Source organism: Canis aureus, chromosome 22, assembly GCF_053574225.1.
Source record: "Canis aureus isolate CA01 chromosome 22, VMU_Caureus_v.1.0, whole genome shotgun sequence".
Lineage (NCBI taxonomy): Eukaryota > Metazoa > Chordata > Mammalia > Carnivora > Canidae > Canis > Canis aureus.
In genome coordinates, this window is record NC_135632.1 from 40,071,738 (window position 1) to 40,098,028 (window position 26,291).

Consider the following 26,291-nt stretch of genomic DNA (forward strand, 5'->3'; position numbering starts at 1 on the left):
CAGCTGTCCAGGGGCGCGCGGCGGCGGCGGCGGCGGCGGCGGCGCGGGGCCGCGGACTACAAGTCCCGGCATGCCTCGGGCGGGGGCGGGCCGATGCCGGGGCCCCGCCCGGAGGCCCGCGGGGCTCGGGCGTGCGCAGTGGCTCTCGGGAGTGGCGGGGCGGGTCCTCCCAGGCTGTCAGCTGCGGCCCGGGGCGCCCGGGCGGCGGTGGTCGCGGCCATTGGCGGAGCGGCGGGAGGGGCGGGGCCTTCGCGAGCGGCTGCGGGCAAAGCGGTGCGCGCGGAGGCAGGCAGGCAGGCGGCGGCCGGCTGGGCGGCGGGGCTGCTGCGTTCCGTCCTGGCCATGGCAGCGGCGCCCCTGAAAGTGTGCATCGTGGGCTCGGGGAACTGGTGAGCGGCGGCGGGCGGGCGGCGAGGGCTCCACCCCCGGGAAGCCCCTCTGCCGGGCGGGCGAGGGCCGCGCGTCCCCGCCGCAGCGTGGGCACCGGGCACCGCGCGCGGGGAGGCGGGCGGGCGGCCTGGCGGCGGGGTGGGCACGGGGCCGCGGGGAGGCCGCGCCGAGGCACTGGCCCGCAGGCCCCGGGCCGGGTCCGCGGAGGGCGGCGGGCGGCGGGCGGCGGGGTCCTGCGCGTCCGCGGGCACCTGTCTGCGCCCCGGTCGCCGCGCGGCGGGCGCACGGAGGCCACCTGCTCGCCACGCCCGAGGCTCCTGCGCACCATTCGGAGGGCGTTCTGCGGGCGCCTCGGCGGATCCGCGGGCCGGGGACTCGCTGCAGACTGGAGCGTTTTTACTGTGGTTTCGGTGTCGAGGCAGCCGAAGCAGAGACGGGCCGAAGGGCGCTCGGCCCCGGGTGGTGGACGGGACCCGCGCTGCCCCTCCGAGCGCGCGTCGCGCCACCGCTTCTGCCGCGTCCGGGACCTCAGTAGGCTTTGGGGATAAGAAGGAGACCCAAGTTCCAAGAGGCCGGGCTCCCGGGGGAGCCCAGAGGCGTTGGGGATGCTCTGCAGGGTTATTTGCGAAGCTTGCACCTCCGCTGGGCTTTATTTGACGTTTAGCATTTATCCAAGCACTTTGTGACAGGTGCTCTTCGAAGCGCTTTGTGAATGTCAGTTCGTTTCGTTCCCTTTATCAAACTTTGCTGCGCTGGTGTGTTGGGTGGATGCAGAGGAACGTGGGGCCAGGGGAATGGGACGAAGCAGAATTTAATATTGCTTCTGCTGTTTTTCAATTATTTTTCCATTGTTGTGCACTCCCCCCCCCCCCCGCCCCATCCGAAGGATTGGTGGAGAATAGTTCAGAGCTGTGTCCTTTCAGTGCTTGTGTTTTTCTGTGGCCTGATGCTCATCACAGTTCAGACTTCTAGGAGAGCCGCAGCGCTAGGAGTATCCTGATGACTTGTCTTACTTGGTCTTACTCTTTGACTTGGCCCAGAAAGTTCTTGGAGGAAATCTTATCAGGTTTTCTGCTTTTCCATCCCATCAAGGCCTGTGGCCTCTCCCTGTGCCACACCCCTGCCTCCATCAGGCAAGGTAATGATTTATTTAATTATCTGTTTCCACTCCTCCCTTTCCAGCGCTTGAGAACCCCATCTACCCAAGTGCCTGGTATTTGCTAAACGAAAATTAAATGAATGTTTGAAAACTAATTTTTTAAAATGTAAGTATATTTGATTAGATAATATAGTCCCATTCAAAACCCAGAAGGTGCCAAAAATCCCACAAAAAAACCTAATGAAATATCTTATGCGCACACGGGTCCTCCAGGAGACATCAGTATCCTCAGTTTCTTCTGGCCTTTCTGAAGGAATTCCATCTGATGCAAGCAAATGCTTAAATATATTCCTTTCCCGCTCTGCCCTGCTAATACTAGGATCTTAGGCACTTTCCCGTAAACTTCTTCTTTGAACCAACAACAGAATGTTCTCCACAACATTTAGTGGAGTGGGTGCCTCTCTGCAGCAAAGCTTCATTTGGACTTCCAGGGTGCCTTTGCCAGTTGATCCCAAGGTCACTTGAGTGTGATTATAAGCGGCCCTGTTGGCCAGAGGACTGGAAAAGTACTTCTTTAGCACGTGTTCTTTTAACATTAGTTTCCTCTTCTGTAAGAGGACACAGACCACAGATGACAGAGCCTTTTCCTAATTTGCAAGGTACAGAAGTAGCACGGCTTTGCCATGCTGGATTTGAGCCTGGAGCAGGAGTAACGAAGTAAACCTCCTGCTCCCTCCCCTGGGATTTGGCTGCCTTCCCATGCCTTCACTCTGATGTACTTGACTGTTTTCTTGGCCCACTCCAGCCCAAGGAAATGGAGTAGAACTTGGCTAGTGACCTTAGAGCGCAGCAATTGAGAAATGTGCCATCCTGATGGGTTGGGCTGGCTGCCCAGCTCCATTAATTATGGGATCAGACAGGAACATTGTTGCTCGCCTGCCACTGCCCTGGGTGCAAAGCCACTTGAGTCCTAGAGAGAGGATCACAACCTCCCCAGAGAGATTCAGAAATTGGGGAACTGAAATGACAACAGCATGGATAGTTTCCTGGGGCCCTGGGAGGGTGTTCAGCTCTGGTCAGCAGGCTTTGAGTGTTTGCCCCGTGTAGATACTGTGGCCTTTCCAGTGATACAGGCACAATGGTGCACAATCCCTGCCTATAAGGAATTTACCTTCTGGGCTGAGATACATGAGAAGATAAAATCAGCAGAAATGTAAAGTGGAATGTAATATTTGTCACAAGGTTAGTTAGATGTTATATTTTAAATAGTGTTTCTTACAGTGTAGTCCAAAGACCACCTGCATCAGAATGACTACCACCGAAGCTATACTTGCTGACTCATATTCCCTGAAGATGGGACAGATTTTTCCTTACAGGACTTTGGCCTTTTGCTATTTTTAAAATATTACCTAGAGATGGACCTGCCCTTCCAGATTTGGTTCTTGCTTCAAGAATGTGAAGTTGCTTAAGCCATGTTTAAACATGGAACTCTGAAGTAGCTGAACATGCCTGTGTAAATAAGGTGCTGTCACATCTAAACCCATAGCTAAAAGGTGGCTGTCATGCTCGCATTTGAATGTCTCCCCCATGTAAATGACCATTCATTGCAATACAGATTATGAATCTAGCTGACTTGGCCGGGAGCTTTAGCCAGGAATGACACGGGAGTAAAGTCAAGGGGTTGTATAACATGCCCTTGTCCTGTCCTTTGGCACCTCCTTTCCTACAGACAGGTCAGAGAGAGGAGGCCAGAGGGGGCCCTCGTGCATCCAGCTGAGCCCTGCAATGTTGCCCACTCCCTGGGATGCAGGAGGCACTTCCTGATTTGCATGGCTTTTCATGGCCCTCGTAACTCAAAACAACAACAACAAACCCATAAAGCTTCATAAGTTCCACCAAAGATGAAACAAAGTTATTTTACCAGAACTTTGGGAAAATTACCCAGACACAGGGCAAGATCCAGTTCTAGCAATGAAACCTTCAGGGCTGTATTTACAGCCAAACTTCTGTGGTAGAGAACGTATGTCCAAGCCCCAAAACTCCTTTGGAGGTAGAGTAATGCAGGAGGGGCTAGGAATTCCCACTCCTTGCGTTTCGATCCTGATTCCCTGTTTGGCAGCTGTAAGGCCTTGAGCAAACTGCTTCTTCAAGAATCATTTGGTTATGATATTGGTACCTGCTGTCTAGGATTTTGGTTAGGATTAAATGACATGAGCCGGGGAAAGTACAAAGTGACCAGTACTCAATAGACATCAGCTACTGTTATTGTGTTTATTTGATCAACCTTGACCAGCACCATCATTAAGTCACCAAATGGATCCAATTGGAGTCTGTCCAAGAAGCAGAGGCAGAGAGGGGAGAGAAGGTAAAAGACAAAGGGTGTAACTGATATGCGGAGTTGTTTGCCTTTTGCCCTAGTTTTCACCGTCACCCCACAGCTGGACTGAAGGGCAGGGAGAGCTTTGGCCTACTTTGCACTGATGACCAGAGCTGGATGTGGGTAACTATCTTTTTTTGATCTGGTGAAACCATCTAAATGCTGTGTTGTGGCCCTTAGCCCAGCTCTGTCACCCTTTTGTCTGTGCTCCTCAATTTCTGTGGTTGATTCTTGCTACATGCCCACATGGAGCACTCAGAAGCCGTCTCAGAGGCTATAGATTAGCTCCTCTGAGGTCAGAAATAATCCCTTCCCTGTCCATAGGTGCCACTGACATACCTCTGCTTTAGGAGTCAGAAGGACAATCAGGGGATCCCTGGGTGGCTCAGCGGTTTAGTGTCTGCCTTTGGCCCAGGGTGTGATCCTGGGGACCCGGAATCGAGTCCCATGTTGGGCTCCCTGCATGGAGCTGGCTTCTCCCTCTGTCTGTGTCTCTGTCCCCACCCCCCCCCCCTTTGTGTGTCTCTCATGAATAAATAAATAAAATCTTTAAACAAAACAAAACAAAAAAACCCAGAAGGATAATTTAATGATAGGATGGGTGGGAGCTGAGCTGGGAAAATATCCAGAATTCCCTTGTGAACCAGAATGAGAAGTTTGTGCAACCAATAACCAGAAAAAGCCCTGATATTTAATCACCTATTTCTATCACCTCTGTCCCCTGTTCAGTACAAAAGGTCCCTAACTCATGATGGTTCAACTTACACTTTTTTGACATTATGATGGTGGAAAAGCGACAGGTGTTTAGTAGAAACCGTATTCTGAATTGTGCATCTGGATCTTCTCCTGGGCTGGCACCATGCAGTGGATCCTCCGTGGCGATGCCGAGTGGCAGCTGCAGCGCTGGGTCAGCCACCAATCACGAGGGTGAACTAGTGGGACAAGGACAGCCATTCTGTTTGTCACTTTCAGTGCAGCATTCAGTCAAGGACCTAAGCTAGTCAACACTTCATTGTGTAATAGGTTTTGTGTTCAATGGTTTTGCCCAACTGTAGGCTCATTTAAGTGTTCTGGGCATGTTGCAGGTCAGTGAGGCTAAGCCGTGGTGTTCAGGAGGTGAGGGAGACTAAATGAGTTTTAGGATATTTGAAGCTTACAGTGGGTCTATTGGGACAGAACCCCATTGGAAGCTGAGAAAGATCTGTATACAAATCATGGCTGCTTTTGTAGTGGTGGGTCAGGAGCTCGCAGTTCTCTTCCCTGAGCCTTTCATGTCTGTCATCTTCATTCTCTTCCATTTCCTCTCTCCTCGGGTGGTCATTTTCTGCATATCAGGTTTGTGCATTACTTCATTTAAGCCTCCAAACAAGCCTATGCAGTTCTATTGTTCTCCCTATTCTAGATGACAAAGTAAAGATGGAGAGAAAACATTTCCAGATTAGAAGTTAATAAGGTGGAGTTGAAGCCCAGATCCTTCTACATCTAATGGCCATGTTTCTATAAATTCTTGTCATTTTCAGTGAGAAGCATACTTTTACCTGAGGACAAATATCATCATCAAAGAAATATTGAATATCTTAATATCTTACCCTCCCAACAAAAGCCTAGTATAATAATATTCCACTTAAGAAAAACTAAAATGAGGGGTGCCTGGCTGGCTCATTCGGTGGAGCATGTGACTCTTGATCTCGGGGTTGAGTTTGAGCCCCATGCTGGGTGTAGAGATTACTTAAAAATTAAGTAACAGATTTTTCACTCAAATATGCGGTTTTTCTAACAATTAATCTGCTAGATTGATTTTAGGAAGTGTTACCTGCATTTCCACCCCTTAATCTCTGAGCACTGCCTGGGTGAGCCCACTCTCTTCTAAGATATCCCATTGGATAGAGAAGTCTCCTGTCCTTTCAGTCTTTACAGCAAGCCAGATAGTGTCTCCAGGTCTCTCAGTGGTTGCTGGTGGTAAGTTGTTTTGGGGGTTCTCACCAGCCAGGTCTCCCTTCTCTCTCTTCTCTTCATCCCTCACCTCCATGCTTGGTGACCTTACAAATTGAGTTCAGCATGCCAGAAGTTATCTGGGTTCTCTTCAAGTTATACTAGTGGCACTTTGCTGTCATTCTCCTCTGGGGCTCAGTCCCTTCCACATTTGGGAGCTGGGAACTGAATCAGTTTTCTGTTGCTGCCTAACCATGTCCCCCGAAACTTAATGGCTTCAAACGGTAATCAGTGATTCTGGGGATCAGCAATCTGAACTAAGCTGGGAGGGTCTTCTGCTGGTCTGGCCTGGCCTCACTCAAAAGGCTGAGGTCCTGTGTTGAGTTAGCTGGGACTCTTGGTCCTGGGTAACATTCTTTGTGAATCTGGCAGTGGGCAGGTTTTTGCCAGGCTGATGGTGACTGGACTACGTGTCTCTCATTTGTCAGCATGCTAGTTTGGACTTCTCCATTTGGTGGCTGGATTCCAACAGCAAGAGAGAATTACCTAGAATTAGGTTTCTTTTACCTTTTAGCTTTTGCAAATACAGTGGTTCTCCTTGCCCACTGGGAATATATTCCAAAACCCTCGGTAGATGCCTGGAATCGCATATAGTACAGAACCTTATAAAGACTGTGGGTTTTTAAAAATACATATGTACCTATGATAAAGTTTATTTATAACTTAGGCACAGTAAGAGATTAACAATAATAACTAATAATAAAATAGAACAGTTATAACAATATACTATATTTGAAGTTATGTGAATGTGGTTCATCACTCCCAAAATACCTAATTGTACTGTACTCCCCGTTCTTGTGATGATGTGAGATGGTCAGCTGGTGACATCATGGGCTGAAGTGAGGTGAATGGTGCAGGGATTGAGACCTGGCATTTGAGGGGTGTGGTAAGTGAAACCACGGAAGACAGAAATGACAGGTGAGGGGGACCTCTGTCATGCTGCTGTGACTATGGGTGTCCGAACATCTGAGTCCTGGCTTTCCATTCTGTTGGGTCCATACTCTGAAGTGGAATCGTCAGATCATACAGGTAATTCTATTTTCAGTTTTTTTGAGAAACCACTGTATAGCTTTCCATGACAGCTGCACCACTTTACATGCCTGCCGATAGTGCCCAAGGGTTCCAATTTCTGCACACCCTCACTAACACTGATCATTTTCCCCTTTCGTTTGTTTGGGTTTTTTTTTCCCCTGTAGTAACCATCCTAATGGGTGTGAGTTGGTATGTCTTTCGTTAATTGTTAATCGCATGTCATGTGGCATGAACAGTTTTGCATCTTGTTTTTTTGTTCACTGTAACATTCTGTCATAAGCTTTGTCTTGTGCCCTTTGAATTTTGATCAGTAGAAAGGCCTTATTCATCTTCTACCCCTCCTTTTCTTTGTGAAGTTGGGCACATTGATCTTTTTTTCCCTCTGGTTTCTTCCTTTGATTTTAAGCTTAGAAAGCTTCCCGATCCGGAGATCAAATAAACATTCACCGAGTGGCATCTGTATTTAAAATACTGCATTTTTCACATTTGCATCTAATACTCTGGCATTTGATTGTACTTTAAAAGCCCTTTAATGCAAAGAATTACACAAAATGTTAACAGTGGTTCTCCCTGGGTGGTGAGATTATTCATAATTGCCTTTTCATCGTCCATGTGTTGCTTTTATGAGTAAAAAAAGTGTAGATGGTATTTAAAACAAAATTGACCACCCTCTTCCCTTGGCTCCACAGTTAGGATCAGCTCTGGAAGAGACTGGGGCATGGAATGAGGAAAATCTGGCCAAACCCTTGCTAATTCCCCTCACTTAGTTTTCTCTGTAAACAGTAGGAGGTATTTATAGTGTCCTTTCTGTCCCAGAAAGATTCTGCAGTCTCTGGGGGAGCATGGGCCACCAGAATTCTGTCGGGATCACACCTGGCTTGGTAGGTGACCCTTCCTTGGCTGATGCAGCACATCCCCAGCCTGATGAAAATATCATACCCTTTTAGAGAGGAAGGGGCAAGAAGGCAGGAGGGTGAATGCCAAGGGGGAAGGGGTGGAGGTATGCCAGGCTGAAGGTTAGGACCCCCAGGAGGGTGTTGTCCATACAGCTGGGACCCAGGGAGGGACAGCAGAGTGTTAAAGACATGGTGTGCAGTGTGACTCTCTGGTCCTCTACTAACCACCTGTGTGGTCTCTGGGCTTCAGTTTCTTCATGTACAAGATGAGAATAAGAGAGGCACCGGGGGTGGCTCAGTCGATTGAATGTCTGAGTTGATTTCATCTCAGTTCTTGAGCTCAGGGAGATTGAGCCCCATGTCAGGCTCCATGCTGGGCGTGGAACCTGCTGAAGATTCTCTCCCAGCTCCCTCTGCCCCTCCCACCCCCCCCTTAAAAATGAGGATAATAGATGGATATTGTATATAATATATGTAAATGATGATGATGATGATGATGATAAAACCTGCCTCAAAGGATTGCTGAGGCATGAAACAGGTAAAATGGTAAGATATTTAAAGGAGTGCTGTGGTGGTACTCATACTGCAGTATATAAATGTATCAAATCAACAAGTTGTACATCTTAAACTTACACAATGTTATATGTCTATGATATTTCAAGGAAAACAGCAACAAAAACCAGTGCCAGACACCTGGTAGGTCTACCCCTCTCAGGCCTGGACCCTGCCCCTGTCCTCTTCGCTTTCTCTCTTCCTCTGCAGTCCCATCCTCTCCCTCCTTCCCTCCCTCTCCTTCCCTTCACCTCACCCCTCCTCCCTCCCCTTTACCTTCTCCCTCCTCCTCCCTCCCCCTTGGCCTCCCCTCCCTAGAAGTGTTGGCTTCTGATAAAAGCAAATAATCTCCAGGCCCTACCTGTTCCTGCACCTTTGCTCCAGGGCTGGAAGGTACTCCACTCCCTCCCCCAGGTGACACCCTTTCAATCTTCAGAGTTCGGCCATAGTTGCACTTCCTCTGGGCTCTCCTGGACCTGACATGATTGAGTGTCACCATGTCCTCGGCTCATGGCACAGTTATAAGCTTGCTGGAGCAACCTCACTTTCCAGGCCCCACGAGGGTGTGGACTTGTGTACTCTGTTCCCTGTATCACCCAGTGCTCAGCAGTATCTATGTGTGATGGGTGTTCAGCATGCATTTTCCACAAATGATTCTACTCTGTGTGAGGGCAAACACAAAATTGCGGGAAGTGTGGGCTTTGGAAACAGATCTGGGTCAGAACTGCTGGGTGCTAATGGGAACATGACTTGGGTGACACTTGTGAGACTCAGCTTCTTCATCTGTGAAGTTAAAGGGGATAATGTGTACCTCTCTTGGGGCTGCAGTAAAGATGAAAGGAGATCTTAAATCAAGCCCCAGTATATAGCTGGCACTGGAACGTGACATCTCCATGTCCCTTCTGAACTTCATTTGCATAGCATTATAGAAGTTGCAAATCAGTCTATATGATTTCATGGGAAATGTGATTTTATATATCTGTGTAAAGATTCAGGACTAGCCATGAGCAGACCCGAGTCCCTTGCCCAGTTCTGCTACTACCTGGTTGTGTGGCACAAGTTCAGAGTGACTCTGATCCTCGGTGTCTTAATCGACAAGGTCAAAAGTTTGGGCAGGATTAAACCTCCATCTTGTAGGCTCCGCCATGATGACTTTTGGCTCTGCTTCATATTTGGGTTATTATTTGCTTGTTAAACTTTGTTTAAAAGTTGACTTTATAAGAAAACTTTCTATCACTACCATAAACATCCTATGTTGGAGATAACAACCAGTAGGATGAAAACAAAACAGTGTTACAGAATTCTTGCCAAATACTGCTACCTGCCAAGGCTCAGTGTCTGAGGTACTTAGAGACTTCATGAAGAGGGGAAATGAGCACATGCTGGAGAGATGGTAACAACACAGTAGCACTCAAATGAGACATTCTGCACTCCCTCAGAAGGCCATGGGAGTTGAAAGGGAATAAGGGAGTCAATGTCCTTTGGTGCCGTGTGTGTGGGTAGCACTCAGCCATTGGGGATATCCTTGGTACCCATTTCTCACTCTGGAATACACTGGACTCAATCATAGACCTGGAAAGGACCTTAAAGATCACTGTCCCATCTGTCATTTATTAGATAGATGAGCTGGGCCAAGCGTGGAAATGGCTGCTCATGCCCTTGATCCTGACAGTGAAAGGTCCATGCCTGACTCTGCTCGTGCAATGGTACAAGATCCCTGAGATGTGGAGAGCTCCACCAGTGTGTCTGGCAACCCAGCCCCAATCACAACCAAGCCACACAGAACTGCCTGCATGGACTGTAGCCAACACTTATTTTAATCTCAATTCTAATAGCTGTGAGTGTTTGGGGACTGGCTCTCTGCAGGCCAGTCACTTTTTTTTTTTTTTTTTTTTTTTTGAAACAGGGTATGCCACTTACAAGCCTCTAGTCCCTTCAAAACATTTAAGTTCTTCCAAAACACTTGGTTTGCTCTCTCTGATCCTGTTTCTTCACATTGGTCAGAAGTAGTAACACATGTAATGAGCACAAGTAGAGTGCTCATTTCAAAGCCACAAAGGAGTTTGGGGTGTGGATTATATACTTCTTTTAAAAAAAACCAAAACAGCTTTTCTCAAAGTATAATTGATATACAGAAACCACTGGACATATTCAATGTATACAGTTTGATGGGTTTGGAGATATGAATATACCCAGGAAAAAAACACCACAAATCAAAGTAATAAACATCTTTGATAAGAATTTAAAATTAAAAAGTTAAAAAAAAAATTAAAAAGTTAATAATAAATAAAAATAACATTTAAATAAACATTTATTTCCTAAAATAAAAAGTTCCTGCCTGCCCCAGTCTCACATTCTTGGTGTTAAGAACACTCAGTGTCCTGTCAGCTGTGGGTTTCTCATATATGGCCTTTATTAATTGTTGAGGTTGATTACACTTTTAGAGGTTTAATAAACAACACAGAAAAAAGGTGGGCAGGAAAGAAAATGTTTGGTTCAACATGGAGATTGCACTAGGTTGTAAAAGAGATTAAAACAATAAAATACAGTGTTTTAAGTCCTGAGCCCAAAAAACTCAGAATTCCTATGTAAAGTTATTTATAAAGAACAAGACATATAAAAAAAAAAAAAAAAAAAAGAACAAGACAAGGCCTTGTAGGCACTAGAATCTTTTTGTTCTTGTCCTTGCTAGATTTGTCCTTGAGTTAAATTCCATGCTTCTCGGGGTGCCTGGGCAGCTAGCTCAGTTGGTTATCATCTCAGCATTTGGCTCAGATCATGATCTCAGGGTCCTAGAATCAAGTGCCCTGTCTCTCAGGCTCCTGGCTCAGTGGAGGGTCTGCTTTCCCTCTCTTTCTGCCACCACCCCCCCATGCTCTCTCTCTCTCTCTCAAGTAAATATATAAAATCTTAAAAAAAGGGGATCCCTGGGTGGCTCCGTGGTTTGGCGCCTGTCTTTGGCCCAGGGCACGATCCTGAGTCCTGGGATCGAGTCCCGCGTCAGGCTCCCGGCATGGAGCCTGCTTCTCCCTCCTCCTGTGTCTCTACCTCTCTCTTTCTCTCTCTGTGTCTATCATTAATAAATAAATAAATACATCTTTTTAAAAAGATCTTTAAAAAAAAATTCCATCCTTCTTTCCTCAATCCTAATCCCTTTCCTGAGATAAATGGATAAACTAAGCTAGTGGTTCTCAACTTTGGCTGTAAATTAGATTACCTGGGAGCTTTAAAAATCCTGAGTCCCACGCCATACCACAGACCAATGAAATCTGTACCTCTAGAGTAGGATCGGGCATCTATAGTTTTCTAAAGCTCTGCAGGGACTAACGTGCAGCCAGTGTTGAGAACTGCTGTTCTGCTCCACGGTCCAGAACTTTGGTGGTGTCCCACCTCACAAAAGAATAGCATAAGCTATTGTACTGTTGTATGTATCAAAGCTCTGTGGCTTTACCCGTGAAACTTTTATTCTATGCCAGCAGGACAGTTTGTTAGCTAAATACCTATTCATCCAGTTCTGTCACCTTGTAGAAGAGAGGCCAGGATAGGCGCCTGGGTGGCTCAGTGGGTTAAGAGTCTGCTAAGCGTCTGACTTCAGCTCAGGCTCAGGTCATGATCTCTGGGTCTTGGGATCAAGCCCCACATTGGGCTTCCTGGTCTGCAGGGAGTCTGCTTTTCCCTCTTCCTCTGCTCCTCCTCACCCACCACTGCTTGTGCCCTCTCTCTCTCTTAAATAAAATCTTAAAGGAAAAAAAAGAAGAAGAGAGCCAAGATTGTCCCCAGGATCACTATCCCCTTCATTCTAATCTGGGAGATAACTGCTCATGGACTCCCAGGGAGGTAACAGCCAAGGCTCCCTGTGCTCCTTGGCTTTGGGAGAAGTGAGCAAAATAAGGAGGGTGGGGCTTTTAGGCACTAGGAATTCAAATCCAGTAAAACAAGCAGGAAAATAAGCCAGAACCACCAGATCCCTTCCTGGGATCTTACCAGAACATATTTGCTTCTCCTTTTACAAACTCCTGTTGGGGAAGCCAAGCATCTGCAACCAAAGGCAAACCCATAGCATCTGCTGAAATGAATTAGTTCAGAAAATTCAAATGAATATTGAAACTGTTAAACATTAAGTCCATTAGGCCTTGCTGTGCATCCTTTGGGATTCATTGGTGCTGAAAATGACATGACAAAAATCAAGGGGGAAACTCCCGTTACATTACATGTGAGGTCATCAGGGACCTTGTCCTGCCTCCTCCTCGGTTTCATCAATAACTTTGTTCAATCACCCATTCATTCATTTATCTCAGTTATCAAATACTTACCAAGTGCCCACTGTGCCAGTGATCCAGTAGGGAAAAGACAATGTGTTGTTTGCTTTTAAAACCTTATCACCTACTCAGAGGTGAATAAGGTAAGAGGAATTCCTTCCCACACCAGGAAAGTTGTATAAGAAACAAAGTATTTCTCCATTCAGAGTCACCCGGGCCCAATCAGCAGCCCGTGGCCCACTGTGCACTCAGCGCGCGTGAGATGGGCACAGGTGCCCGGGCTGTCCAGGAACACCTCTGCTGTGGAGGCCACCAGCCCCAGACCCACGGCCCTTGTCCAGAGGCCTGGCCTTAACTAGCTGGAGTGCCTTCTCTTCCCCTGTAGCAAAACCTATGGGATACTAATTAGTTACCAGAATGTGTTTGGTGACTAGAGATACAGAAGAAAAAGGGAGCTTGCTGGGGGGCTAGCAGCCTTCTGGGTGCATGTCTGCTGGGGGCACCTAATACCCAGGCAGCCGAGCCCTGTGCCCTCTCGCTCTGCTCCTTTTCTGGAATTCACTCAGGTTCTTGTCTTCCCATTATGACTGCAACTTGGGCCCCTTGCAGTTCACCTGAACACAGTTTACTCTGCGGTAGCTACATTTTAATCTCTGCGATGGATTTGAAATATAGCCTGGTTGCCTCAGAGGTTTAGAGTCCCTGCCAAGTGTTTTTATGTTTTATGTCATCTTTTTAGGTGGGTTTCTCTTCTGCCTGTGATGCTCTCTTCCAAGATTGGTTGATGTTTATTAGTTTCAAGGGGGTGGTGTTTTGTTTTTGACCTTGTACCAAATTCCGGGGCTTTCCTGGTCACAGGGCGGTGGGGTGGGGTTGGGGGTTGGGTCTTTCCAGGTACAAACAACTGAGCTTCAAGTGGCTTGTGGCTGATACGACATCCCATCTGAAGTTTTAAATCCAAAAAAAAAAAAAAAAAATCCCATTTCCTGAATCAGAATCAGAACGTGATTCTTCTGAACTACAATCGAATGGTTTTTTTCCCTTTTGCCCAAGTGAGTTTAATTTTTTTTTCTTCTCCACTGTTTCTTTCATAGGGGTTCAGCTGTTGCAAAAATAATTGGTAATAATGTCAAGAAACTTACGAAGTTTGCCTCCACAGTTAAGATGTGGGTCTTTGAAGAAACGGTTAATGGGAGAAAACTGACAGACATCATAAATAATGACCATGAAAATGTAAAGTATCTCCCTGGACACAAGCTGCCAGAAAATGTGGTAAGACTGTGGGACGGAAAGTACTTTTGGTTCATTCTGAAAGTTGGGCTTGGCTGAGTTAGCTCTTGGGCTTGGGGACATGGGAAAGCTACTTACCTCATCCTTCATCCCTTTCTACTACCAACTTCTTTGCTTAGTCAGCTTTGGTTTTCCTGACTCTGAGGATAGGGTTTGTATCAGTTTGCTAGGCTGGCGTAACAAAGTGCAATCGAACAGGTGGCTTAGACAACAGAGGTTTATTTTCTCCCAATTCCAGAGTCTTCCAGTCCAAGATAAGAGTGTTGGCAGGTTTGGTTTCTTCTGAGGCTCTCTCTCTGACTTGTAGACGGCCGTCTTCTTCCTGTATGTCTGTGTCCTAATCTCTTCTCCTTCCCCCCCCCCTTTTTTTGTTAAAGGTTTTATTTATTCATTTGAGAGAGAGAGTGCACACAAGCTGGCGGGAACAGCAGAGGGAGGGGGAGAAGCAGGCTCTCCGCTAAACAGGGAGCCCAAGGCAGGGCTCAACCCCAGGACCCAAAGATCATGACCTGAGCTAACGGCAGATGTTTAACTGACTGAGCCACGCAGGTCCCCAGTCTCCTCTTCTTATATGGCCACAAGTCATGTTGAATTAGGGCCTACCCTAATGTCCTTACTTTAACGTAATTACCTCTGAAGATCCTGGCTCCAAATACAATCATATTCCAAGGTACTAGGGTTAGGACTTCAACATATGAATTAGGTGTGGGGTCGGTGTGAGGAGAGGCACACAGTTCAACCCATGACAGGCTACTTTCTTGGCGTTCAAAGTGCTGGTCCCGTCAAAGCTGGAACTAACAGCTTTGCCGTTGGCTGCTTGTTGGACTCCTAGTCTGATATTCCCTTTCTAAGTGCATGGACTTTGAACTCCACACAAGGACAGCTAATGCACTGGTCTGTAATTAAAATCAGGGTCAAGGCCTGAATTACAGAAGGAGATTGGAGAAAATAGAAAATTGTAAGACTGACAGTTTAAAATGTAAGCTTATTAGGTCTGAGAGGGAAAAATACAGATAATTGCCTGGCCTCATTCCAGTGACTTGCAATAGATAGGGGGAGGAAGAAACAAGCCAGAGGAACCAAAGGAGTGTACCATGCTGTTTGTCTGAGTGGAATTTGGGAGCTTCTGCTGCCAGATTCACCCCTGGGTGGCTTTCTGTAAGTCTGTTTGAAGACCAGACCATTATGACTGCCTAATTCCCTGGTTAACTGGCAGACTCATCTTCTTTGTTAATGAAAACACTCATCCCTGCATATATTCACTTATCAACCTTTATGAGTGTGTACAGTGCATGCAAAGCACAGTGTTGGTTGCCAGAGACAGGAAGAGGAATAAGATGATGTTGCTTCCCTCAAGGAGTCCAGCAAGGAAGACAGATTCGTAAACTGATAAATGCCAGGAAGTCTGGATTTGCAAAGACCTTGCTCACTGGAGATTGCTGTTTGGTTTTTGGTTACAGTATTCAATAGTGTCAAGCACTGTTCTAAGTAGTCCACATATTTTATCTCTTGTAATGTTCTCAAGAACCCTCTTAGGTTGATATTATTAGCTTTTCTATTATGACAATAGTTCTGATTTTATGAGAAACCAAGGCTCAGAGAAGTTAATGAACTTGCCCAGGGTCTCATAGCTAGGGGCTAGGGTTTGAACGTGATTCTTGGTGGGCTCTTCCCATTGAATCCATTGTCTTCTGGACATTGATCACTGGGTCACCGCACAGGGTCAGGCAGCATTTCTATGCAGCTATTCTTGGTGTTGTGGGTGGGGAGAGAAAGGCTCCCTACGGTTCTGAGCTTAGAAGTTACCTTGTCCAAATATCCGATGGGAGGAACAAAGGGAACAGCTACTTCCACTGCAATAGAAGGCTTCTAAGGTCATCTTTGACCCATGTTTGGAGTAGGAAATTCCCAGGTTTCACTTCTCATTCTTGTTGGAATCAATGGTTCCTTCCCTTCTGTAAATCACATACTTTGTTAATATGTTCCTTCCACTCTACTTTGTGCCAACCTGTTCACCCCCACCTGCCCCAAGTGTGTGAACCTGACTTTCTGGTTTTCTTTCTTCCATAGTTCCTGGTGCAGTGCTCAGGGGATTTGGGGGGAGGGGAACCTGTCAAGTGGTTCTGTAAAGCCAAAGCTTGTGCTGGAAGCAGGGGCCAAGAGGGAAGAAGGAAGGGAAAGAATTGACATAGAGAGAAGGACCCAGGGGTTCCTAGGTGGCTTAGTTGGTCAAGTGTCTGCCTTCACCTTGGGTCATGATCTCTGGGTCCTGGGATTAAGCCCTGGGGGAGGGGGGGCTCCCTGCTTAACAGGGAGTCTCTTTCTCCCTCTCCTTCTCCTTCTGCTTCTCCTTATGCTCTCTCTCTCTCAAATAAATAATCTTCAAACAAAGAAACAAACCAGAATTGACATGGAAGAGTCAAAAGCCATTGCCACTCAGAGCCCAGTCCCCACACTGACTGATCCCATCACCTGCCCACAGAGTGAGGAGAGAAAGGAGGAACCATCCACTCCCAGGACTCTGTTGATGTCTGAAGCCTCGTAGGTGCATGGAAGTGAATGTGTCCATTCTCTGGGAGGGACATTTGCACGGTTTCCAGGTGTTGTAGGGGTGGAATCACAGGGTCACCGAGAACTCACAGCTGTAATGTCACTACACCACATCACTGGTTCCCAAAGCGGTTATACAGTCTATGCTCTGCCCGCGTGTCTGAGGGTTCATGTTGTCCCACATCCTTGCCAGTGCTTGGCAGAAGATACCTAGGAGTCGGAAAGGTTTATTTCTTAAGCTGGTGGAAGGTACACAGGTGTTTTTTCCCTCTCTACTCTTTATAGTTTTGAACTGTTTGTAGAAAATATTGCACAATAAAGTCGAGCGATGGTGAAGTGTGGTGGTGGAGGACTCGCCTGGGTGTCAGGGCCTGGGCTTGCATGCTTGCTGAGTGAGCTTGTGTTCAGTGCCTTATTATGCTTAGGGACTTTGCAAAGAGTAAATGAGGTGGTCTATATATATTTAGCTTTCTATTAAGCATTTTGTTTTAAAAGCTGGGGCTTTGTTTTGGTTTTATTTTCTTTTAGTTTGATGTTTATTTCAGAGTTTTCCAGCTATCTCATTTGATCATTTAAGAAGTCAATTAGTGTTAGATAAGACCCTTATAGTTATGAGGCAGATGCTGCATTTCCGTCAACATAGGGTTGTTAACTTGTGACACGTGTCGGTTGGTGGGCTGACTTGAGACTGTGAGTCTTTCTTCCTTGAGGCCCCTACACTGTTTTCCACCGACCTTCTTGCCCATCCTTATGACGTGACTTCCCACCGCCACCCCCACCCCAACCTCTTGTAATTATGATGTCACCGTGTCATCACCTGTTGGCTAAAAGCTGGGGCAGTCTGGGTTTGCAGTTTTCTCTGAAACCTGGGTGGAAAGAATACTTCCCATTTCCTGCCATTATAGGATAAAAATTGTTGATCCTGCTTTATAGCTGTCTATTCGGGGCCTCCTCCAGATAGAGAGCTTCTCTGCCTGCTTGCTGCAGGTTTAACCAGCCTCAGCGTAGCACTAGGATTTACGATCACAGCATCTTCTGTGAAATACTGTTGTCATTGCTTCTCATCTTGCCTTCTGAGCCTTACCAACTCCTTTTTAAAACAACTTTACTGGGCAGCCTGGGTGGCTCAGCGGTTTAGCACTGCCTTCAGCCCAGAGCATGATCCTGGAGTCACAGAATCGAGTCCCACATCGGGCTCCCTGCATGGAGCCTGCTTCTCCCTCTTCCTGTGTCTCTGCCTCTCTCTCTCTTCTCTCTCTCTGTATCTCATAAATAAATAAAATCTTTTTAAAAAATTTTAAAAAATAAAACTTTACTGAGGTATGATTCATAGATCATGTAATTCACCCATTCAAGTGTATAGTTCAGTGGTTTTCAGTATATTCAGAGTTGTGCACTATCACCACAATCAATTTTAGAATATTTTCATGACCCTAAAAAGAAACCCCACACCATGTAGGAGTTACTTCGTATATCCTTCTATCCCCTGCCCAGCCCTAAGCAACTGCTAATCTTTCTATTGTCCACCTATTCTGGACATTTCATATAAATGGCATCATACAATATATGATCTTCTTTGTCTGACTGCTTTGATTTAGCATCGTGCTTTCAAGGTTCCTGCATGTTGTAGCATGTGTCAGCACTTTTTATGGCTGAATAAGATTTTATTTTATGGATGTATCATATTGTATTTATCCATTTGTCAGTTGATGGACATTTGGGTTGCTTGTACTTTTTGGCTATTGTGAATAATACAGCTGTGAACACTAGTATGCGGTGTTTTGTGTGAACACGTTTTCAGTTCTTTTGAGTGGGTAACTAGGAGTGCAATTGCTGGATCATATGGTAACTAACTCTTTGAGGAACTGCCAGGCTGTTTTCCAAATGATCGAACACACCATTGTACATTCCCACCAGCAGTGTATGGGGGTTCCACTTTCTCCACATTCTTACTGGTGTCTTTGTCATTATCTAACTTTCTGACCCTACCCATCCTAGTGGATATGAAGTGATATTTTATTGTGATTTTGACTTTCATTGTCTAATGGCTAACAATTTGAGCATCTTTTCATGTGCTCATTGGACATTTATGTGTCTTCCTCGGAGAAATATGTATTCACCATCTTAGTCCATTTAAAAAAATTGGGTTTTCTTTTTATTATTGAGTGGTAAGAATTTTTTTTTTCTTAAGATTTTATTTTTAAGTAACTATACCCAATGTAGGGCTTGAACAAGAGTTGCACACTCTTCCCACTGAGCTAGCCAGACACCCCTGAAATTCTTTTTTTTTTTTTTTTAAGATTTTATTTATTTATGCATGAGAGACAGAGAGAGAGAAGCAGAGACACAGGCAGAGGGAGAAGCAGGCTCCACGCAGGGAGCCCGATGCGGGACTCGATCCCGGGACTCCAGGATCATGCCCTGGGCCAAAGGCAGGTGCTAAACCACTGAGCCACCCAGGGATCCCACCTCTGGAATTCTTTTTTTTTTTTCCCACCCCTGGAATTCTTAATACATATTAGAATACCAGTCCATTTTCAGATATGTAATTCAGAAGTATTTTTTCTTTTCTTCAACTTTTCACTTTCTTGATGCTGTCCTTTGAAGCATAAAATCTTCTAAGTTTGAAATTGAATTTATATATTTTCCTTTCTTTTTTTTTTAAAGATTTTATTTATTTATTCATGAGAGACACAGGGAGAGAGGTAGAGATATAGGCAGAGGGAGAAGCAGGCTCCCTGCAGGGAGCCCAATGTGGGACTCCATCCGAGGACCCCGGGATCAGGACCTGAGCCAAAGGCAGACGCTCAACCGCCGAGCCACCCAGGTACCCCTATATTTTCCTTTCTTACTAACTCTTTGGATTTGGTTTCTTGCAGAGGCCTGCATTGGCTGATGTTTCCTTTACAGCTAGAATAGTGACTGGATTTTTTTTTTGTGGTCTGAAGGAGTGCTAGGGACAGTGGACGTGGTGAGGAAGAACAAAGCTGGGTGAAGACTTGTGTTTCAGGGCTTTAAGTGGTATCTTAGGCAATATAAGGTTAGACTGAGATAATTTTTTAAAAAATGGCCACTTAACTTTTGAGTAATAGGGTTGTAGTAATAACTATTAATTTTGGCTGAAAGCTTCTGAAAATTAGAATATCAGGTCAGTAGAAGCCTCAGTGTTAACTCTTTCCTCCCTGGGTTTAGCTTTCTGGTTTTTGTTAGAGGACTCATTGTCACCATTGCTTCTTGAATTTAAATGCTCCTCAGAATAGTTTGGAGAGCTTAATGGGGATTACTGGGTCTATCTGAGGGTTTCTGATTCATTAGGTCTCAGATGACACCCACACATTTACATTTTTAACAAGTTACTGGTGATGATGTTGCTTCAGGACCACACTTTGGGCACCACTAGTCTACACAATCAGTTTATTTTTTTATTTTTATTTTTTATTTATTTTTTTATTCATGAGAGACACACACACACAGAGAGAGAGAGAGAGAGAGAGGGGCAGAGGGAGAAGCAGGCTCCATGCAGGGAGCCCGATGTGGGACTCTATCCCGGGACTCCGGGACCATGCTCTAGGCCGAAGGCAGGTGCTAAACTGCTGAGACACCCAGGGATTCCCCCCACAATCAGTTTATATTTTGGTGTAGTATTGGGGAATCCAGGTGTTTCACAGCTGTGTTTCTCTCAAAGCACCCTCATGTTACATAAGATTCATCAGATAAGGTTGTCTGTATCTGAGGATCATTTTTCTGAATATAGAGCCAAGGACGTAAATTTCACCTATGCTCTTGGCCAAAATTGAGATTAGAAGAATAGGAGGGCACTGTAATATTTTTGAACCTCTACTTTGCTATGTGTGTTACTCAGATACTGTTGTATTTGATCTAAATACTCATTCCCTCGAGAATGCAGGTAAGTAACCTCTGGTGCTCCAGTTAGCTAACTGGTGATCAAGCTAGGCCAAGGTGTCCATATATTATTATACAGTGATAACTAGTCCAGGGGGGATGCAGAAGAACCTTTAGGCTTCTCCACGTGCATTTACCAACTTTGTTTTAAATGATTGTGTGTGTGTGTGTGTGCGTGTGTGTGTGTGTGTGTATAAAAACTTGGGCCAAGAGGGACACCTGGGTGGCTCAGAGGTTGAGTGTCTGCCTTTGGCTCAGGAGTGATCCCAGGGTCCTAGAATTGAGTCCTGCATCAGGCTCCCTGTGAGGATCCTGCTTCTCCCTTTGCCTATGTCTCTGCCTCTCTCTCTGTCTCTCATGAATAAATAAATGAATCTTTTAGAAAAGATAACAAAAACCTTGGGCCAAGAGCCCTGGATTCCTGAAAATCTGAACTTTAAGTGGATCAACTGTGATGCCTTAGTTCTGACTTGATTATTTATCTTCCTTGCCTTCCAAAGACAAGCCCTTTTGTTCTGAGTTGTCTTTCCCAATGTATTTCAGGTTCTTTAATGGTGGACACCCTCAGAAAGATTCTGACAGGAAGTATGTGAAATAGGTCAGCATTTCTTTTCTTTCTTTTTTTTTTTTTTTAAGATTTTATTTATTAAAAAAAAAAAGATTTTATTTATTTATTCATTAAAGACACAGAGGAGAGAGAGGCAGAGACACAGGCAGAAGGAGAAGCAGGCTCCATGCAGGGAGCCTGATGTGGGACTCGATCCCTGGACTCCAGGATCACACCCTGGGCCAAAGACAGGTGCTAAACCATTGAGCCACCCAGGGATTCCCTAGGTCAACATTTCTAAAGCAGTGTCTTGATTTTGTTCAGAGTGAAAGATAGGCAAAGACTGAGCTAAAGGTTTTATTCCCAAACAGGGTGTTCCAGTTACTGAGTTAGTTGAAGAGATCTCGTTTGATACTGTGTAAGAGAAATAGTGTTCTGTGAATGGACCATATGCACCATAGAAATACAGCTCATATTACACATTGCCTCTGTGGGTTAACCCCCAAGCACTCCAACAAGGAGAGTAGAAGGACGTCTGTATGTACAGTGAGTCCCCAGTCATACTGTCCTGGAGAGTCGTCATGTTCCCAACCAACTGCAGGTTCTTTGATTTATTGAAGAAGGAAATGTAAGAGACAGGAGGAAATCCAGACCAGCTGGCAGCTTCCTTGCATGTTTTAAAAATGGGACACAGACTCTTTAAAAGGTAAGAATTTGTAGGAAGCAGGTAGATTTTTCTGATGGGTAATCTCTTTCATTTGTTTAATATCATTTTGAAGCACTGTCATTATTTACATTACTTAATTTGAAAGTGCTCTATAAAGTAGCTGGATAGGAAAATTGATTTTTGTACTCCCTTCATATATAAGGGATTAAGGTGAGCAAAGATATGTCACTTATCCAAGGTCACATAGCTGATCACTTGCAGAGATGGAGCTCAAACGTACATCTTTTCCATATTTTCTCTTTGGTTCTGATGTCTTTTCCTTTTCACCATGTTGGGAAATACCCCAAGGGGGCAAAAAGGTGTGTGTGTGTGTGTGTGTGTGTGTGCATGTGTGTGTGTTGGGGATGAATGGGGAAGAGGAGAAACGGATCTAGAGGAGAAAAAAGATTTTAACTAAAATTCAGGCTGTCAGGTTTTGTATGAGTGTGTACAGAGCAGAAATCCCCCACCTAAGCAGGGCTAGTTAGTTATCCAATGTGAAATGAGGGGTCAGAGTTTCCATAAAGGCTGGGAGGGGACTGGGTGGATCACAGGCAAATATATAAGAATGTAAAAAGTTTTGCCAGTAACGGATGATGTAGCTGGGGATTGACATCAGGAGGGTAATGGAATAGAGTAAGAAAGTGTTCTTTTTTTTTTTTTTTTCTTTTTTTGGTGGAGGTAGGATCTCCAACTGTGAGGGAACTAGGAGGCAGGTAGAGTTTTGGTGACACATCCTTGCCACCTATGGCTGCTTGGCCTAGATTACTAATCCAAGAATCTCCTTTGAAGAGGAAAACAACTTTTCCCCTGCGCTGGGGAGTGTGAATAAGGGAAGTGCCAGTAAGCTTTGGGTCATGATCTGCTGTATGGAGAATGATTATGCTGCCATTTAAACCAACTTAAACTAAGACAGGGAATGATTTGGTTCATATGACTAAAAATTCAGGTAGGGCTCATTTCAGGCACAGCCTGAACCAATGGCTTCAGTGAAGTCCACGAGGCCCTGTGTTTTCCTTGGTTTCCTTGCTCTGCCTTCCACAAAGTTGGCTTTGTTCATGAGGGAGCCTATGGGCAGGACTAGGTTCTCCCCCTCACATTTGTAAAATGGTTGCAGCTGTTTCAAATGTCACACCATCATCCCACACTGTTCAAGAAAAGACCCAGTAGCTACTGGAGAAGAGTAAGGAAGCAACTGTCACTAAGAAGCCTCCACAAACATCTTCTTAGTGCACCTTGCCATCTGTGGAGGGTAGGAGCTGACCCAACCCAAACTCCATGGTTAAAAAGGGGAAGCGGTCGCTTTTGAAATGAAATTTAGGGGGCACTTTTGCCAAAAAGAAGGAGAATCCAGGCTGGGTGGTAAATTATAGAAGTCGTCCATCCCAATCAAAGGGATAAGGGGATGAAATAATTCTAGATAGATTTCCCTGGGGGATTTTTTGAGGGAGGGGGGAGTAACTCTTACCACATGTATTAGTTAAGAGAATAGGCTAAGATAAAAGAAGAGACATAATAATCATGTGACTTCAGGAGAAAAGGATTTATTTCCCTCTCCCATACCAGTGGTCTAGTGACTTTGCTTCACACTGCCATGCTTGGTGCCATCTTTCTTCCTCATTTCCTGTGCCATCTCCTAGGTCTGGTTTTGACAATAGAAAATGGGGAGAGAAAGTGCAGAGGAGGCAGCGTGCTGTTTTAGGGGCTCTGGGCCATAAGTGGTGAGCACTGCTCCCTCTCACGTTCCGTTGATGAAAACTTGGTCCCTGGCCTGTGTAACTGCAGGGGCTACTGGGAAATGCAGTCCCTGGCAAGGTGATCAGTGACTGACCTTCGGCTCTGTGATCATGGAGGAAGGTGAGAAGGAATTTCGATGAGGAGTTGTGGTCTGCATCACCACACCCAAACTAGCTTTCCTAAGAGGCTTAGCCACCCTAAATGATGTACCCGTGGCACATAGCAGGACTTCCTCAAAAAAGAATCTTCCTCCAGTCCCTTCATTTTGGGAACCATTTGGGAATGCTTAATGGGAGCTCTCTCAGCTACAGTTTGGTTCAGGTGCATATGACAGAAAACCTATTATAGCAGTGACCTAGATGTTTGCTTTTCCTTCTCTCCTGTAAAAGACCTCTGTCATGTTGATGATGTGTTAATGGTGTCAGGAACTCTTTACCTTCCTGCTGTGCCATCTCAGCATTTGGTTTCCTCTTCATAGTCCAAGGTGACTCAGAACTCCAGCCATCATCTCTTTACAGTCCCTCTGGCAAAAGAAGGAGAAAAGGCCTCAAGGGCATTCCCCGCCGCCCCCCCCCCCCCCCCCAAGTCACACACAGCACTTCAGTTGATGGCCAGCTGGTCAGAACTTAAACACATGGGGCACCCAGCTGCAAGAAACGCTGAGGAATGTAGCCTTCTTTCTGGGCATTTCTGAGTCTAACCCCATACTGAGGCTTCTCACGCTGAGGAGGAAGGGGACAACGGACACTGGGCAACAAGCAGTGTATGAGAGACCATGTGCCCCGTGTCTGCCCATGTTACATTCTAAAACCCATCTTCATATTTATATGAAGGAAAAAAATCACCGTAAGAGCTGACATGTATTGAGTACATATCACTTACTCTTCACGACAGCACTCTCAAGTGCTTTACCAAGCAGATTTTAGTGTGGACTGTTTACAGAGGTGTGGGCAGAGTCAAGGGAACAGAAAGGGCTTCCTGACATGCCCAGAGTTTAGCAATAGCAGGAAATCATAACCACCCTTGAAAGGGCAAGGGGATGGACTCATGTCACCAAACCAGCCTGACCAGAGCTTAGAGACATGGAAGAGTGACTGCCTGTCAGGAGGTATAACTAGAATGAAGTCAAGCCAGCACCTCTGTGAGCCTGGGCTAGAATGGCCCCATGAGGCAGATCTCTCCACCCACCTTGGATATCCTAGCAGTGGAGCTGAGGCCAACTGAAAGGCAGGGAGCAAGAGCCGCCAGGGGAAACAGTCCACAGAAAGCAGCTCACTGGGGAAAACAGGGCAGAGAAGGGCAAAAAATGAATTGGGGAATTAGGAGAGCAACAGAGAACAACCCACACAGTATTGACTCCTTTTTACAGACAGAGACACTGAGGCATAGAGCAGCTAAGTCACTTGCGCTGCTGGCGAGCAATGGAGGCAGGACCCTCCTAGCTTCTGATGGGTCCCAAAGGGGAAGGTGGAGCACACGCATAGCACACTTGCCTTTCCTTTTTTTTTTTTTTTTTTTTAAGATTTTATTTATTTATTCATGAGAGACTCAGAAAGAGAGAGAGAAGCAGAGACACAGGCAGAGGGAGAAGCAGGCTTCCTGGCTTCCTGCAGGGAGCCCGACGTGGGTCTCCAGGATCATGCCCAGGGCCAAAGATGGTGCCAAACTGCTTAGCCACCCAGGCTGCCCCACACTTCCCTTCCTGTTTCTCTGCACAGGACTTTGCACACAGTAGGCATCTGATGAATGGCCAGTTAATGAAATCATTAGGAGAGGCAAATCTGGCAGAGGAGTAGTAACTGTTCCCTCCTGCTCATTACAGATCGCCGTCCCAAACCTCGGCGAGGCCGTGAAGGACGCAGACCTACTGGTGTTTGTCATCCCTCACCAATTCATTCACAGAATCTGTGATGAGCTCACCGGGAGAGTGCCCAAGGAAGCGCTGGGAATCACCCTCATCAAGGTAGCTGGCTTGTGACCTCAGGCAGGAAAAGCCTTGCTGGATGTTGATTATGGGGGAAAATTTATTTCCTCTCACTTCCATCTGTTGGAAATAGGAGCTGAAAGGGAGGTGATGGCAGTTTTTCTGTTTTCTGGTTCTTTTTTTTTTTTTTTTTTTTTTTAAGATGCCTGGAATTTAATCAATAACGCGTGTCCCAGGAGCTTAGCTGAGCTCAACTTCAGGCAGGGAGGTGCTTTCTATCATGGTGGGTTTTAGCAGCGGCAGTGATGTGAGGATGACTCTTCACGATGAGCCTTGCTGTCAGAAAGAACCTGTTCAGGGCATGGGTCTCAGCCTGTGTTCTGGAAGTCACCACTGGTTTGTGTTGCTGGAAAATGCATCCTCATTAGTTTCTACTCCTGGGTGTAGTGTACTCCCTAAAGGAAGTTGTTAACTGGAAGTCCACAAACCACCCCCACAGGTCCCTAGACAGAATTCAGAAGGTTCATGGACTTAAAAGTGGGGAGAAAATTTACATTTTTATTCATTGTAACCTCTAACTGAAATGAGCATTGCTGTCCTACATGAGTGGCAGCCACAGGCCAGACTTGCGACAACAGTAGCATTAGCAGCACCTGTGGCCCTGTTGTCAATAGAAGTCCCAGGTATTTTCATGCCACTTTATAATGGCTCTAGTTATCTCAAGGTATCATTTATACTGATCATGACCTTGAAATTATGGTAATTGTTAAACCTGCCAAATCATCTTTTTCTAATTGCATTAATAAAACAGTACATATATCATTTTGTCACAAACTTGGGTATATATGTTTTCTTAACATTTTGATAATTATGTTTCAACATGATTGGCTCCCTGGGTCATTTCATACATTTTGCTTTATGCATATGAAATTCTGAGAATGAGTACATAAATCTTCATCAGATTGCCCAGGTGAGGGCCACATCATAGGAAAGGTTAAGAACCCTCTAGAGAGCCTTTGTTCTCAAGTGGTTCATAG

The 26,291-nt window shown here is 45.7% G+C and overlaps 1 protein-coding gene across 2 annotated transcripts in view; it reads left to right on the plus strand.

Annotated features, from left to right (window-relative positions):
• Nucleotides 1-233: 233 nt before the first annotated feature.
• Nucleotides 234-26,291, plus strand: part of GPD1L (glycerol-3-phosphate dehydrogenase 1 like) — a 109,652-nt gene continuing 83,594 nt past the window's right edge. For both annotated transcript variants that reach the window (XM_077865553.1, XM_077865552.1), the window contains exons 1-3: nucleotides 234-389; nucleotides 13,692-13,869; nucleotides 25,153-25,293. In XM_077865553.1, the coding sequence (XP_077721679.1) occupies nucleotides 343-389; nucleotides 13,692-13,869; nucleotides 25,153-25,293 (366 nt within the window). In that variant the 5' untranslated portion in view covers nucleotides 234-342. The remainder of the gene's footprint in view (nucleotides 390-13,691; nucleotides 13,870-25,152; nucleotides 25,294-26,291) is intronic.